Here is a 17,267-nt window from a genome sequence, read left to right on the forward strand (position 1 = left end):
CATTTTCAAGACTATTCGAGATCCCTAAAGTCGGATATTGAAGAAGAACAATCACTCGAAAGAGAAATATAGTGTATAATTCGTTTCAGATTTTAGAGAAATTTTGAGTGTATCCGGTCCCAAAAATTTCTAGATTTTATTTCTTTCCTTCCCCAAGATAATTACCAAACCCGAATCATGGTGCCGAACTGTCGTGAAATGGAATGTTGTATAAAAGATATACATATTCACACCAGATGTTCATAATTATCCCATGTAAAATGCAAATTACACAACAATGTAAAGTAATAGTTTTCTCATTTTAAGAACTCAAGTGAATTGACTGCATGTATGTACGTTAAGTTCAAAATTAAAAATCAATATAAATTGATTTTTTTAATATTTGTGGTTATTTTTTATATCATTGTTGGTAATGGAGAATTTGTTGTTTCTTTTAACATTTCATTTCGAGCATGGCACATACAACAGTTTTTAATGAATATATTTTTTAAATACGGAGAAAGTAACTGAGCAGTTGCTTTAAGTTTTCGATTGTTGTTGGTGATGGTAATCGTAAATATACATATCCATGCCAGAGTAATCGTAAGTATACATATCCACGCAGAATTATATCAAGTGTTTCAAGTATTGAATACCCAATAGCTTGAATAATATTTTTCAGGGCTCGACGTACTGTACACCCTCGAGAATAACGTGGATTTTTTTTAAATCGATAGTTTTCGATGGTACTAAAAACCGGCCCTCATATTACACAGAAGATTACTTTCAGCATGAAATCTAACGGTAACAGTAGGATAATATGAAAACACTTTAAACACGGTTGTTTTCAAATAAAAATCATTGCTACTTACCTCATATGCATAGCGGAAGATTTTTCAAGCTGGCCATAACTTTTTTTCAGGAAAAAAGCATTATTTTTAACATTATAAACATTTATTGGTCGTTGCTAATTCGGCGCGCAAATTTTGACTCACGTTGTCTATCGTCAGCTGATATGCAGTATCGTCAGCTGATGTGCTGTGTTTCCAAACTTATGAACCGATAAATGCCGCACAAACTATTCACGAAAGGTTTTCAAGCGAAAATTGAGGCTAGACTCTACTTTACGTCCTTATCTGCATGGTGACTGCTTCTTTACGTTGGCGGTGCGCGATCGTGGTGCGGCACCCGGCATCTCTTCGGGTAAGTACATTTTTCTTTTTACACTTTCTGTTCACAATAGAACCACTATCCATTTACGGGGTCTAGGTATGCCTACGAGGTTAGGTTAGGCCTGTTAGGTTAGGTTCCATTAGCACTCATTTCACCCCTAAATATGTGCTTCATCATCTAAAAAATTCCTCAGTACGTTCAATTGCGCATATCCGGACAACATCGGTTTTTCTCGATCTACTTCTTCAGGAAAGTTTTGCTCGCTTTGGGATTTACGTTGTTCGATTAATTATAAAATAAGCTTTCCAACGATATATGACACGTATTCCTTAGGAAAAGGACGTAAACTAAAGTCTCACCTTACATTGGAAAAAAAAACCGCTCACACGTCATCTTGTCAAACTTCCGCGTGGTTGCTACACTGTGAGGGGGTTACATAACCGAACGCACGGAACATTTGATTCACGTAGTCGACGGTAATGGCGGCACGAGCTATCGCACAACAGAGATGCATGATTGACAAAAAATACCTTATTTACAGGCAAAATACGTAGCACGATTCTAAAAAACAATATCTCTGGCTTCAGAAAGTGCTCAAGAACACAATTCCGTAAGTACTTTCTCGTCTTTTCTCCTGTAAATTTTAAGAAATCCGTCTCAACAATGTGAAGTAATTATGACAAAACCAATATATGTATGTAATGCCTCTTCTTCAAGTGTTTTTATCCTTTTGTAATTGTCCTTGAATATAAACTAAAAAAATTCAAATATAACACATTTTTTTTTGTAGGAGTGTGCTGTGTTTGGACAGAAGGAAACTGGACAGGCGTACAGTGTTTAAAGATGAGTTTCAAATATAGGGAAGATGACTTTCATACCAATATTAGACGTAGGAAAGATGGAATGTTAGGAAAAATAACTATAGAAGGTGGATCAAATGCACTGCCTGCAAATGACGATTTTCATGCTAATATCAGACGTAGGAAAGATGGAATGCTAGGAAAAATAACTGTAAAAGGTGGATCAAATACACTGGATGAAAATGATGTTTTTCATACCAATATCAGAAGTAGGAAAGATGGAATGTTAGGAAAAATAACTGTAAGAGGTGGATCGAATACACTGCTTGCAAATGATGATGGAAAGTGGTATGAAAATAAGGTAAGCTTCTGTTTTACATAAGCATGTTTTTAGAAATATGAAAATTATGTTGATGATTCTGTTGTGTATTCTGCATAACAGTGAAAAATGGGTTTTGCAACGGTTCCAATTGTTTTATGATTTTTCACATACTCCTAGCAGAAAGAATTCTCATAGAATTTTGACAATCATTGTCACACAGAATTTGAACCTTCCGTGAAGTAATGAGCACTGTTTGGTTTTCAAAAAAGGTATTTATGTTGAGAGGAAAAAGCAACTTAATAATTACCTGATGGAAACATGCCCGCTCCCCATGGACAAGGCATTCCCTGTTGATAGAAGCGACAGCAAGTGTGTAGTAGAATAGTGAGAATGAATGTAGAAGTAATTTGGAAACTTCCTGAAACTAATCAGCATGGTTTTCATTTGGAATAAGTCCAATTTATGGGTAAAACAAGATGTTAGAGGTACCTTTTTACAAATCTCCCCCATTTCGCACGCTTGATGCATTACACAGACTACCACGCAATCTAACTACAAAAGCTTTTAGGGATGTTATTTTAATGCTAAGAGAACTAAACTTGACCTGCCTAACCTAATCACAAAAGCATTTAAGGTTAGTATTATAGTGAACTACACCTGACACCAGGGACGTCGTTAGGGAGGGGCACGTGGGGGCACTGGCCCCGGCAAACGTCCACGTGGCCCCGGGAAACTGTTCTGTATTTGCTGGAACTTTTACTTGGATGACAAATATTGCAAAATAATTCGTCAGTAAATTTTGCTTGCAGTTTGAACCACGTCTTCAATTTTCAGTAGTACGAACCCAAGCAAGGTATTTCTTTCATATTTCCCTGTTTCTTGCTTGTTGAACACAAACAGATGTTTTGGGAGGGGATGCAGTTAATGGTTTTGTGGTCCGCCCCGGTCAGAGAAAACTGAGACCTATTGAAAATGCACTTTTCCTCCCTGCTGCACACCAGATCCAGGATCCCCCCAAAACCTGCACTTTCTCTTCATCTGGCCCTGCACTGGCACCATGGGCGCCGAAAGGACAACACAAACAGGAGGATTTAGTTACAGGTGGCTAGAACTTTCTGGGTTAATTATTTTATGGTTCAGAAAAGATATCCCCATGAGTTTCAAATTTCAAGAACAGAATTCTATTGCTTGTCCCTTTTTCGGCGCGGGAATGAATGACATAGCGGTTCTTCTCACATGCACTCAACCTCCTGCTAATGTCCTGCCCTGCAAAGGAGGGGAAAGGCCACTTTCTGAAAATTCATCGAAACATCGAAGCGGTCGGTTCATTTGTTGATTTGGTAGACAGTTGATACGAGGGTCACAATTTATATTTTGAGCCTTGGCACCAGTGATTGAAGTTAGGCGCGATTTGACGTTTGCACGGAATCGTCTGGCATTATTGACCATAACGTACTTCAAATGTTTTGTCAATAGCTTCATTTGTGTTGTTTATGTTGCCTTGGAGATTGCGCGACAACAATAAAATGGAATTATCTCGTGAACATTTTCGTGCGATGATATTTTACGATTTTCGACGTGGATTATCAAGACAAGAGTGCATCGATCAACTTACTTCCACATTTGGCGATGAAGCCCCATCCTTTGCCACTGTGAAACGCTGGTATAACGAATTTAATCGTGGCCGCCATTCGCTCACCGACGAGATTCGCGAAGGTCGTCCAAAATCAGTTGTTGTTCAAGAAAACATTGATGCTGTGCAAAACCTAATACTGCAAGATCGTCATGTGACATACTGTGAGATTGAGGCAACCATAGGCATTAGTTCCACCAGCATATATAAAATATTACATGATCATTTAGCTGTGAGAAAGGTATGTTCTCGTTGGATCCCACACAATTTGACAAGAACTCAAAAAGACGCTCGCGTCAATTGGTGCAAACAAATGCTCAATAAATACAAACGTGATGCTTCAAAAGACGTATATAAGATTGTAACAGGAGACGAATCATGGATATATGCATATGAGTCGGAACGTAAACAGCAGTCGACTGTATGGGTGTTTCAAGATGAATACAATCCAACAAAAGTTGTTCGCGCTCGAAGCACATCGAAACAAATGGTCGCCTGTTTTTTCGGGAAAACTGGTCATGTGGCAACTGTGCCTTTATAGGAACGTAGAACGATCAACTCTGAATGGTACACAACAATTTGTTTGCCAGAGGTCTTCGGTCAAATACGGAAAACAAACAAACGCGGTCGGATCATTCTTCATCAAGACAATGCCAGCTGTCAAACATCTCGTCTAACAACCGACTTTATGAACAGTCAAAAAATCGAATTGATGGGTCATCCTCCGTACAGTCCTGATTTGGCACCCAATGACTTCTTCTTGTTCCCGAATGTCAAGAATAAATTGCGTGGACAACGATTTTCGTCGGCGGAAGACGCCGTTGATGCGTTCAAAAACCATATTATGGAGGTGTCTCAAGAAGATTGGAAAAACTGCTTTGACAAATGGTTCGAACGAATGCAAAAGTGTATTGACCATAAAGGAGAATACTTCGAAAAACAATAAAGCAGTTTTCAATGCCAAATTCCTGTTTTTTCATTGTTAGGCTCAAAATATAAATAGTGACCCTCGTATCTTGTCAGATAGTTTGAAGTAGGATTTGTGGTCCGAGCGGTAGTAAACGTCTGTAAACGCGAGAAGATAGCATCATGAAGTGTTTGTGATCTCGTTTTCATACATCGCGAGTAAAATGTCAAATGAGAAGCTGCCAGATTGTCTTCCTCTGGAAACAATGGATCAGGATCGACTGATCAACCAAATATCCAACATATTGGCATTCTAAAAGAAAGTCTGACTACTACACAAGATCCTGGGTTCGACTCCCAGGGCGGTTGATCTCATGTATAATGAAAAATAAACCATGTTTCAGTTAAGGAAGGAAACTAGATATGTAGCAATTGGTTTTACAGCCGTCTGCATGCTCTATAAGTATTATGTTACAAAATTTGTATATCTTTCTGACTCTGTGATTTCTCTTCATTTAGCCTCCACCTGCAAATGCGGAAGCTGCTGCTGCTTAGGTGGCTATGTTGGCTAGACATACAAATATAATTAATCCCTAGTCATACAGCGAATAATACTTATAATATAATCATGAATTATGGAGCAGCAAATAACTTATCAAGCATTTTCTGTTTCTATTTGTTGTGCAGTGGTTGACAAGGTGCATTATGATGCCAGGGGTCCTGGGTTCGAATCCCGGACTGGGTGTGTGTGTTCTTTATGATGGTCCTCTCATCAATTTCACATCACTCATTTTCACCTTCATCTTCACGATTAGCCAAAAAGTGTCAGAAAAGCGAAGTAAAATAAACCAAATCAATCATTTATATATTTCTATATTACGCCGCTTTTTTACCTCTTGGGTTAAATGCGACGATGAGGATGAATGATGAGCCGAAGGAATGGCGATGGGACAGACATGATACAACCATACCTGTCCAATTCCCGAACCTTGGACCTCTGGTTTCGTAGCGTGTTATACTCAATGGAATTCTTAGGCAGAAAAACTGTAAAAGTGGGGTGAAAGAAGCAAAGTTGTACGCTGCATAAAAGGACATGTTTAGTTCTTCAAAAACCTTCCAATTATCGAGTTCGTGTTTTAAGTTCACTGTATGCACAGTAAGGCTAATCGGGGATCCAAACCGCTATGAGCATCCACCGGGTATCGAACCCGGAACCCCTTGATTACGAGGCGACGATGCTACCATGCGCCACCGAGGAGGTCCTTGGTCCTTTTCTTTCAAAAACTAAAAGACTATATATATATATATATATATATATATATATATAAAAGATATTTTAGGAATAAAGACGTCGTCCGAACTATTTTCATAGAGACCCGTTACTCATAGACTATGCGCACTCGTCTACAATATATATATATATATATATATATATATTTATAATATATGTATACAGTATAGGCCTATAAGTTTGTTAATTTATAATTGTTTGATAGAAAAAATCTTACGTTTGGGCCCCCCCAAAGTGATCAACCTAGCTACGTCCCTGCCTGACACTCCTAACATAACTACGAAAGCATGTATTGAAAAAAATCTTCAAACATTTTGGTGGCATGATTCATGTATAAGTATATGGAAATGAAAAATCAGTGTCAAGGAAACACTCTGTAAATAATCGCTAAAACTCTGCAGTTTGTGTTAACAGCCATCAATCTAAATCAAACCATGTAAAAAAATGCATACATAACATTATGAAATCGCAATATAACGAGGTACATTGGCCCTTGTTTTATTTATTTTATTTTTGTTAATATATTGCATTTATTTTAACTTATATTGTCTAGTGAAATATTCTATTTACATTGTAGCACTTGAAATGATGGTATGATTTTACAATACCAGAAAACGCCATAATTTTGTTAATAATTCGAATACTCACTAATTCTGGAGTCCTGATGATGTATCTGCAGTTAAGATTTGGTGCTCACGTGTAGAAATTGTAAAATAACGTGAAGAAGTTGTAAAATAACCTTATCATATTTCGCATACTCACTAATTTAGGGCACTTGATCACGATTCTGTGTTTAAAATTTGTCGCTCCAGTGCTATGAAACTGACATTTTTTGATGTCCCTGGTCGCAATTAGCCTTACACCCCTCGAACGATGCACGGGTAGCCCACAAACCATTCACGGATAGCCCTACGAACCATGCACAGTTAGTTTAGGCTAACAATTTGGGGTCGTAGTAAAATGAGGAATATATATTTTGTTTTTTAAGTATTCGAAACACAAGATCTTGCGATAAAAATTGGTTTTCTTGAAAAATCGAGGGTGTCGGTTGCAATCATGGACCCGCTTATTTTGCAAGTTCTACACGTGAGCACCAAATTTTAACTGCAGATTCGTGATTAGGAGCAATAAATTATTATGTGAAATATGAACGAAATTGGGGAAGTTTCCGGTATTGTAAAATCGCTCCGAAATGATTTATTCTGAAGTGTTATTTAGTTTATATTCAACGGTAGAAATAATTCCCACATATCTATCTCATTTCTCCAGTAGGTGTACAACCCTGGATTATCACCCCTCATTATACACTGCTCTCCATAAATTAAGCAACAAATGGTGATCATCCAATAGAATGAAACACAAGGCCGGAGGGTGTATATATTTTATTTGTAACGAAAGTGACCGTTGTCTGACACTAATAAGGGATATGATCCCTAACGCATTTGTTGCTTTCTTTCAGCGTGCCCACCACTCTTCTTCTCTTTTCTCCAACTGTTTTCTCTTTTACCTCACATTTTCTTGTTGTTGCTTAATTTCTGGAGGGCAGTGTACTTTTAGTAACAACTAGGGCCAAAATACAGAAGCTTTTCTCGTCCCGCAACAGAACTATTTGGAAAGATTAAACTTGGTTTAAGATGGATTTGGAATATTAATATATTTTTTTTAAAAGTTTTATCTTTTCTTTCTTCCTTGCTCCCTCCATTATTCCCGAAAACATGTTCATTGCTACTAGCACTTTATGATGTCTGGCTACCTCATGGCAATTTTGTTTTACATACTTGTGAATGGTAATTAGTATAGATTTGCTGAATAGATTTTACCAGGATCGTGTTTTTCATTTTTGACCATATTTTCTTTATTCTCTCAAGTGTCCTGCAAGGCCCAAAGAATACCCTGAACCACCTGAAGGTTTAGTAAACAGTTTGAGAACAGAAGCAGAACACTTGATGGAAAATGAAATTTTAGTTTATAACAACAGTAAGTACCATATCATTTGTATTGTGGGCATGCTTACGCAAACATGCATGTGTACGTAAACACACGCAAATACACCATTCTTTTGTTTCTCATTTCTGATTGTTATACATTTTTCTTTACAGTTCTATTTTGTTTAACTTTCAACATGAATGCACAGAAATCAGTAGGTTTAATTTGAAGTAATGCACCCTTTTTTATGGTGATTTACATATAAGTTCTATTTTCTTTAGAAAAAGAAATGTCTTAGTTGTATTAGTTGCTTGTTAATTTTTATATTTCATTAAAAATGCATATTATATGGATTTGTGAGATTAATTGAAGTCGCAATTTACAGGACGATCAAAAGACACTAACCAAAAGTGGATGAAGACCCTTGGTTCTGGTGGGACTGTGACTGATAAAGCTGCTGTCTTCTCAGTACTTGTTCAGAACTCACCAGTACATAATCTGGGGACCCTAAGAAAAATGATAAGTCTGGTAAAAGCAGGAAAGAAGAATGAATGTGTTAAATTAATGGGTAAGCTGTAAAAAAATAGTGCAAATAACAGTAATCCTTCTTGAAGATTGATCAGTGCTTGCAGGTTTTTTTTAATGTAGTGAGTATTATATGTAGGGGATGGATTTATGTGCACTTAAAATATGTACTAAAGGTTTTAAAATCTATCCTAAAAATTGCACATTGTGATCTATAATATGCTCTACGACCCCAGGGTATGCCACTTTCCTCATAATTCCAAGAATTGAAGGAACCCTAATCTATACTCAATCTTTGATAGAGATTAATTAGTTGCTAAGCCTTATTCGAGGATTTGTCTCAACTTACTGCTCAACAAAAACTGTCCCTAAAAATTGAAAAGAAAAGTATAAAAATTTCATAAGATACCCACAACATCCTGTTTTATGTGTTCAAAAAATTATGGTTGAACTGTACCGTGTAAGATAAAACTAAGGCAGTGTAAACTAACCCCCACAGGACTGCATACTTTGCACACCAGTACTTGAAGCAGAAAATGTTAGATTGAGGCTTGGGGTTAGCTGGAGGGAGGCTCCTATGGTTTAACATGGTGACAATGAGACAGCTGGGGGGATGCATTGAAAATAAAAAATGCTAGCGAGAGATGCCTTCACCCTGCATCCCCCTTACTTTGAACACTGTTGTACACCATAAGCCTGTTGTTTATAAAACCATGAAATTCTGGCCAAAACACACATGACCATTTTCGTAGTGAAATATTATTGAGGATATAGGGACAAAATTATTAATAATCATGTAATTCATAACTAAAAAAATCTAACAATTTTCCATGTTGGCTTTCGACATCATTGTGGATAAATGGTGATTTTTCACCCCCCAAAATACTAGAAATACGAAGTTCAAACTAGCAGCTCTCTCTCTGCCAGCAAAATACTTTGAAATGTCTTTAGTGTCATTGAAATTTATGAAACTGATATGAAATTAAATGTCTTGAAATTTAACTACAACGCAGGTTAAATGTCCAATTTATAAATTATGTAGTATCCATGTTTTCAGGGCTTTCGAAATACTGCAGGGTCTTTATTGCATGAAGGAAAGCATGCTGTTTTACGGGGTGGGACACCTAAAAGTACCACCGGAAATATTTCGTGAACAGCAATAAATATTGAAAAACTTCTTTCGCAGATATATAGGTATGAGAGGGGTTCATGAAATTAGTGGACACAATACGTTCAACTACGTAAGGAAATATGGTTTTCAACACAAACTTAGTTTTTTAAAATGGAAACCCCATTTTATTTTTAGCTCATTTGAAAGTACGGAAAAATTCATTAAGAATGACGTTTGTTACATTGTAATATGTCAAGCAGTTCTCAAGTGATTGTAACGTGAAGTTGAGCGTGAATGCACATTCCCACTATGCCTGTCGGCAGAGCCGAATGTAAATACTGTCGTTTCTGCATTTTTTCTACACTTGCCGTAGATAAGTATCATCTTGGCCTTTTCAGAGAGTGAAAATACTATTTTCTCAGCAACAGTTCTGACGTAAATACACTATCACAAACATCTGGTTAATCAATGTACTTTGTTACGTCCTTGCTTTATTTCGTAAATTTGATAAATCAATTTGAAAGAAAGAAAAAATGTATAAGGTGCAAAGTTTAATAGTTGAAAACTTAGATTTGTCATGACCAAACGAGAAAAGTTGATTGTTCCGATGTACTAAAAATTATGGCGTAAATGAATGAACGTCAATTAAAAATTAGAAAGACGTTAATGTACTAACATTTATGTATGTAACTGATGGCAGAATGTTTAAAATTTATACTTTTTAATTAACAAATATTTGTTAACTCTGAAAGATATATCAGAACTTTTCAGATAATTTGTCAAAACTTACTCATGTATAAACTACACATTGTATTGTAACCCACAGTTGTTGGAACGTAACAATTTTCCTAAGCACAACACATAGTTTGCAGAAGAGTAACATGTTTGTTACGATACCCAAATGGCGTCAAAAGGGGGATATGTACACTAGCGGAAGAAAGTTTAGACTCACCTATGAAATTTATTTTTTAAATGAAAATAAAATGCTATTAGTTGAAACCAACCATCATAGTGCATATATTTGAACTTGTATGGGTATGTTACACACCAGCCTACATATAATACTGTATAGAAGACACCAATTTTTCACAAAAAGTTAAAAAATGTTAAAATAAGGCATCAAAATGCATTTTTATCACACTGCCTGTTCATCAATGTGTCCTCCCCTTGATTTGATGACAGCTTTACATATGCGTGGCATTCTTGCTGTGAGTTTTTCTAATGTATCTGTTTTCATACCTTCCCAGGCTTCCAGTAGACACTGCCACAGCTCCTCCACAGAGCTTGGGGCCCTTGCTTTTGCCTTCCTGTCAAGTTCCTCCCACAGTAGCTCAATTGGTGACATATCAGGTGATTGGGAAGGCCAAATCATTGACTGCAATGCTCCTTCAGCTTCCTTTCCTGCGACATATTGCTTCCACAATTTTGATGTGTGTTAAGGATCATTATCCTGTTGTAGAACAAATCCTCGACCAATTAATCTTGTCCCGGATGGTACAGCATTGCGTGAAAGAATACGATGATACTGTTTCTGTTCCAGTGTTCCTTGCACTCTCACTAAATCACCAAACATATTGTTACCAAAACATCCCCATACCATGACACTTCCTCCTCCATGCTTCACTGTTGGAATAATACAAGCTTCCAAAACTCTTTCTCCAGGGTGGCGACGAATGTATTGGCGGCGGTTAGAACCAAATTTTTCATACTTTGATTCATCCGTCCAAAGTACAGTCAACTCTCGATTCAATGACCTTTCACAGTTCCCGGGAAAAGGGTCGTTATTTCGAAGGGGTCGTTATTGGAATTTGCACCAATTTTCAGCTTAAACGGGCACAAAGATGCCTAGGATATGGTAACACCATTTATCCTGGTAGTTATACAACCTGTTATGCACAGGATGCGTGTTGTGAGAAGGAAAATAGAACGTGAAAATGTTTTCACAAAAAATAATGTAAGATTAACTGGTAAGATTAGATCTCTCGGGAGAAACAACACAACCTTTCTAGACACCAGATAAAAAAAAAAAGGTGGGGCTGTAATTTTCATTTTGGTTCGGCTGTGTAAAATACATAGCAAAAAAAAAAGGCACGTTTTCTTTGCCATACACATTGGCAAAGACTGCTAGTCCAGCAGTCATTTCGGGCTGCCCCCCCTCCCCACCCGCGAGTTGTCAGCAGCTCTTAGGACAAGGAAACAAGTCAAGGTCGATTTAAAATAACATCCAAGCACATTCTATCTTCTCTTCTCGTGTATCCAAGAGCAAGCGTGCCAAAACAAGCCTGACGCGCTGGGTAGCGGCCATCGGGTGCGGGGTAACAATTGGTGCGCTTGAGGAAGGGGAGGGCAGAGGTCAAGTGCTATTGGATATCACTCAAGCATGGTGTGGTGGTGTCTATTTTTAGTTCAGACCCAATTGTGAGAGGTAGAGCGCTCGTGAAGGGAATGAGTGGAAAAAAAAAACAATGCATTTTTCGGCCGATTTCCTTCAATTTTTCAACTTTTTTTCCCAATTTTTCAACTTTTTCTAAATTTTTCACAGTTCCCGGGAAGAGGGTTGTTACTTCGAGGGGTCATTATACCCGGGGTCGTAGAATCGAGAGTTGACTGTACTTGTTTCCATTGTTCAATGGTCCAGTTTAGCATGATCTTTGGCTCACTCCAGCCTTTTACGCTTGTGTACGGCTTTCAACAATGGTTTACAAACTACTACTCGACCAAATAATCCAGCCGCGCGCAGACGACTTTTCACTGTTGTAACAGACACTGGTTGCTCTCTTGTTTCATTTATTTCTGCGCATATGTCCACTGCCGAACGCCTTCTGTCACGCTTACTGAGGATGACAATCTGTTTGTCCCCGACGTTAGACGTCTTCCGACGCCCACAGCATGGCCAATCCTCATGACTGCCAGTTTCCTCTCTTCGTATAACTGCTCTACGGACACTGCATTCTGAAATGTTTAATTGTTTTGCTATTTGTTGGTTTGACCATTCAATTTCCTTATATGCACATGCCTTGGCCCTAATTTCTTGGCTTGTATTAGCCTTTTTCCCCATAGTTGCTGGTAAAAGCGAACTTGTTCCCGCCTTTACGTCCAATTTGGCACTAATACTTCACAAGGTTCAAATACAAATAGCATGACAATAGCAGGTACTGTAGGTTAAAATTACACACAATCACTTCTGGTATAAGTACCACTGACCCCACAATAACTCGTCAGTAGGCTGATGCAACCACTCACAATCAGTAATATCATTGCAACGTTGAAGATTAACATAGCGAGAAAGTATTAAATGACAGTGAGAACTTGTTAAGAGCATACCATTAACAGAGGAAAAAGTTAAAAGAAGAGGACTGCACACTGATATTACATAAACATCATTCGATAAATAGATTAAAATTTCTGAGACATCAAAACAGCTTTAAAAACATTCTATAAATATCAATAGTGAAATTCCAGCACAGTAGTGTCACCCGTTGTCACATTTTAAACTTTATTTCAGTGACTTACAAATTTTTACAGGTGAGTAAACTTTCTAGTATGTTACGACATACGAATCAACTTGTGAGAATGTTTGTTTCAAGCGTCAACTTCACGTTAGAATTACTTGACGTATTACAATGTAATAAACGCTATTCTTAATGAATTTTTCCATACTTTCAAATGAGCTAAAAATATAATGGGGTTTCCATTTTAAAGAAACTAAGTTTGTGTTGAAAACCATATTTCCTTATGTAGTTGAACGTATTGTGTCCACTAAATTCATGAGCCCTGCTCATACCTATATATCTGCGAAAGCAGTTTTTCAATATTAATTGTTGTTCACGAAATATTTCCGATGGTACTTTTAGCGGCCCCAGCCAGTATATGTGCATGTGAAAGCTTTCATAAAAAAAACTATGGTCCTTTCCAATTGAAGTTCTGTGATGTGTACAGCAGATGGTGAGGAGTTAACGAGTCTGAGAGAGACTTGACACTGTATTATGTTTCAGTTATGTGTGACAACAATAACATGTGTAAATTCCCATGATAATCACCAGAAATTACTCTTAATACCTAAAATATTAACAACATTTTTATGCTGAATATCAACATTCTATGACTCGAGCATTAGTGGTAAGTGCATGATCACCTTTTATTCACTGCCGAAGCAGTGCACTCTTTGCTCCTTCACTATTACAAATTTCTCACTAATGCATACACAAATTACTATTTGAAATACTTCCAGATGGAAGAGAATGTGAATTTAATCAGTGCCCAAAACTAGGCAATGTATGATACTTTAGACACACAGATGAACTTGAAATGAACGACTGCTTTAAAATCACTTGCAATGTATACAGTTATGTGCATGTTAATCTGAAATATGCACTAACATCTCAAATATGCATATATATGCATTATAATACCAAACCAATACAAGTCAAGTTAAATGGGTTAATCTTTAGAAAGCATATGCATTTTCCCCAACAAAAGCATGGAAATATGCAAAAGTCTTGCCACCTTATAACATTACACAAGGATGAAAAGTCTAGACACATTAGAAACATCTACCACATGCAGATCAAGTAAATGTACTAATCGGAAATTAGTTTAGTTTAGGTATGTTATTACAGTTGTAGACTTGCATTTAGGAAAATACAAGTTTAAATCCATAGAAAGAAATACTAACATGATATTCCTTAGTTTTTATCAGCGAACTATAGATAAATGTAACATGTTCTTTTTCCATATCATAGAGTAACTTGAATTTGACACTGAGGTTGATCCTTTTGTTTTTTATCAGTATTCTCTTCTTTTTAACATGTGTTTTTTGTTAAAGATACCTAGTTATGAAGTATTTGTTGTTTTCAGATGTTCTGACGGAACTTTTCATAACCGATCTCTTACCTGCTCATAGAAAGTTGAAGAAATTTGAACATAATCCTCTTACTCTGTTGGACTCATTGTCAGCAGGCAACCCAACAATGAGAAAGAAACTCCTACTCTACTGGTACTTTGAAGACCAGCTTAAAACCTGTTATGCAGATTTTCTGAAAGCACTGCATGATACAGCCCATGATACTGTTGAAACCAACAGAGGGAAATCTGTAAATGCTATGTGTAAGTTGCTGAAAAATGTTCCTGAACAAGAAGCGGTAAGGATTTGTAACAGTACAAGTGATGTGCTTTTAGTGTATGAGGTGTTTTATGTCAGTATCTTTTAATATAAACCAATGCTAATACTTGTATAATTGTAATTTAACCACATTATTCTTGCAAAGCTTTGGTTTAACATATTCTAAGAATTTCGTAAGAGAGAATTACAATATTAACCCTAGCTTACCTGTGCCGTTCGAGAAACTTACTTACCTAAAGGGGGCCTCACAGGCCCATGCTTTTTTAATCACAAAAATTGAAGAAACCATTTTGCTATTGAATTGCTTCTTGCTTTCTTTTTTATAGAAATGAGTTATTTATTAAGTATAATGATTACAAAAATTACCATCATTAATAAAAAATAACCAATTATTGCATGAGTGTCACACCCTAATTTTACCATTCGCAAAAACTCAAAAGAACCATGATATTTTTTATTAATGCTTCTTTGTTTATAGAGGGGCAGTTGTTTATTAATTATAATAATTACAAAATATGCCATCGTTACGAACCAATTGTACTCACTAACATGAGTGTCTCAAATATTTTAAAGATGGCACCTGATGCGCCCTCCAAGTGCAGTTTGCCTCCTATTTACATTAAATTTGTGTTTCTTATGAACAAAATTAATACAGAATATTCAGAACACCCCGAGGAACAATGTAATTTATTTTCAATTCTTTATAAAAAATTTCAGTTGAAAAATTGAAAAAAAAAGAGGTGGAGGATGCTAGGGTTAAAAATAGCTATCATTTTATTATGAAATTCACTTTACTCTACAATGTTGGTGCAAGTTTTTTTAAGAAAAATATTCATTTTGCATGATTTACAGGATAATTAGGCTCTACAAAATTGTATGGGATTTTTGCCAACCAGGCAAAATATCGAGACTTCAGAAAGGCATTATCCTGTTCAGCTGAACCTATACAGTTCAATACAGGCTGAACAGTCCATCTGCATGAACTCTACCATAAATATATCGTTGCAATAAAACATTAAAATGCTGCCCAAGGCATACTTTTATAGTATAAAAAATATACATAAAAACGTAACATTTCCGCCCTCTAACAGGGTCTTCTTCAGACAAATATTCACAATAAATTTATGGAAGATACAACCATTATTTTATATATACACTTCCTGACAGGAAATGTTTTAAGTAAGGACTGGTTCCTTCATGTTCTTTTGTGTATGTATACGTAGATTTAAACTGCAGGATACCAGGTAAAGAAAAGTATTTTTAAATTTCTTAATTTCATGCCAAGCTGTATGCAATAATGTTATATAACATTAATGTTGTATCTAGGTATAGTTGGATGATTTAAATTATCTGGTAGTCTTTTTATATAGTAAAAAAAAAGGTAAAGTGCTCCCCTGTGCTTAGCACCATGCCATGAAGGCGTATAGGGGGTGTGGGGGTAATGCCCCACACTTTCTTGATCCGGTCATGAGTGGGGGTGATGTGATCAGCATCACGCCCCTGACCGCCTTTACCCCCCAGGTTTTATCCCAGGTACCCATGTTATTCGACGCTGGGTGGGTGCCGGGGCCGCTTCCAACCTTAGAAAAGTTCCCGGATTTGAACCGGCCGGGGATCGAACCCGGGACCTTGAGCATGGTAGTCAGACGCGTTACCGACTGAGCCACTGAGTACTATATACTACTATATAGTACAGGCGCGGTTGGCTGTATAGCGCAAATGTGCAGTGAACCCCCAGTAATATACAAAATAAACAATAACTGAGAAGTTCATAAGCGTAGAGTGGCAAATTCTCTTAGTGAGAAGGAGAAACCGCGGGCCAGAGCCACTCAGCTCCTCTCTAGTTCCGTTTCGTGCAAAGCCTCTTCTGAACCTCCGCAAGCCAACCCCTACCTTGCTAAAAGCTTAGGATGGCTAGCAGAAGCTCGACGCGTACAAATGGCGAAAATACATGCAGTCTGAGACTGGAGGAAGACCGTCTCGTCAAAACGGACATGCGCAGTTCGTAGGATCACCAGCGAGCTGGAGTGAATCACGCTCTTCTCTCTTCCAGTGTTGCACTATGTGTTTCAATTTGAATTCATTTGGCATTCTCTTTGTATTTTTATATTTTACAAGACTTATTAGATTAATGAAGAGGGTGTAATATAAATGTAGAGGTAACACCGAACGAAAGCTAGAAGTAAAGATGATGGGACAAATAAGATAAATATGATAGAAAACAACTTCCCTACACATTCAGAGTTTTCATCTTTAAGATGGAAACACTTCAGGTGGAAGGAGCCGAAAAGTCAAAAATAGCGCGAGGGCGAGGGGTTGCTTATCGGACAAGACTTAAACAACCTTTTGGTCTTCTTACGTCAGACTAAATGCTTTCGTTGACATGTTAGGCTTTTTAGGTTTAGTTGTCTTAGAATATATACACTCAATTTTCGGGGCTTACCGTGCTTGACCAAAAATGTAATATTTGCTATTTATT

At 37.1% G+C, this 17,267-nt stretch overlaps 1 protein-coding gene across 4 annotated transcripts in view; it reads left to right on the forward strand.

The window, feature by feature from the left end:
• Nucleotides 1-314: 314 nt before the first annotated feature.
• The window catches only part of LOC145978923 (CCAAT/enhancer-binding protein zeta-like), a 68,193-nt gene continuing 51,240 nt past the window's right edge, over nt 315-17,267 (forward strand). For 3 of the 4 annotated variants that reach the window (XM_083111906.1, XM_083111909.1, XM_083111908.1), the window contains exons 1-5: nt 446-582; nt 1,943-2,313; nt 7,973-8,081; nt 8,416-8,598; nt 14,524-14,807. In XM_083111906.1, the coding sequence (XP_082968032.1) occupies nt 1,996-2,313; nt 7,973-8,081; nt 8,416-8,598; nt 14,524-14,807 (894 nt within the window). In that variant the 5' untranslated portion in view covers nt 446-582; nt 1,943-1,995. Of the gene's footprint in view, nt 333-445; nt 583-1,942; nt 2,314-7,972; nt 8,082-8,415; nt 8,599-14,523; nt 14,808-17,267 lie in introns of those variants that run through there. The other variant, XM_083111907.1, reaches the window with a different exon arrangement.

The sequence above is a fragment of the Lepisma saccharinum genome, chromosome 25 (assembly GCF_977018435.1).
Source record: "Lepisma saccharinum chromosome 25, izLepSacc3.1, whole genome shotgun sequence".
Taxonomy (NCBI): Eukaryota; Metazoa; Arthropoda; class Insecta; order Zygentoma; family Lepismatidae; genus Lepisma; species Lepisma saccharinum.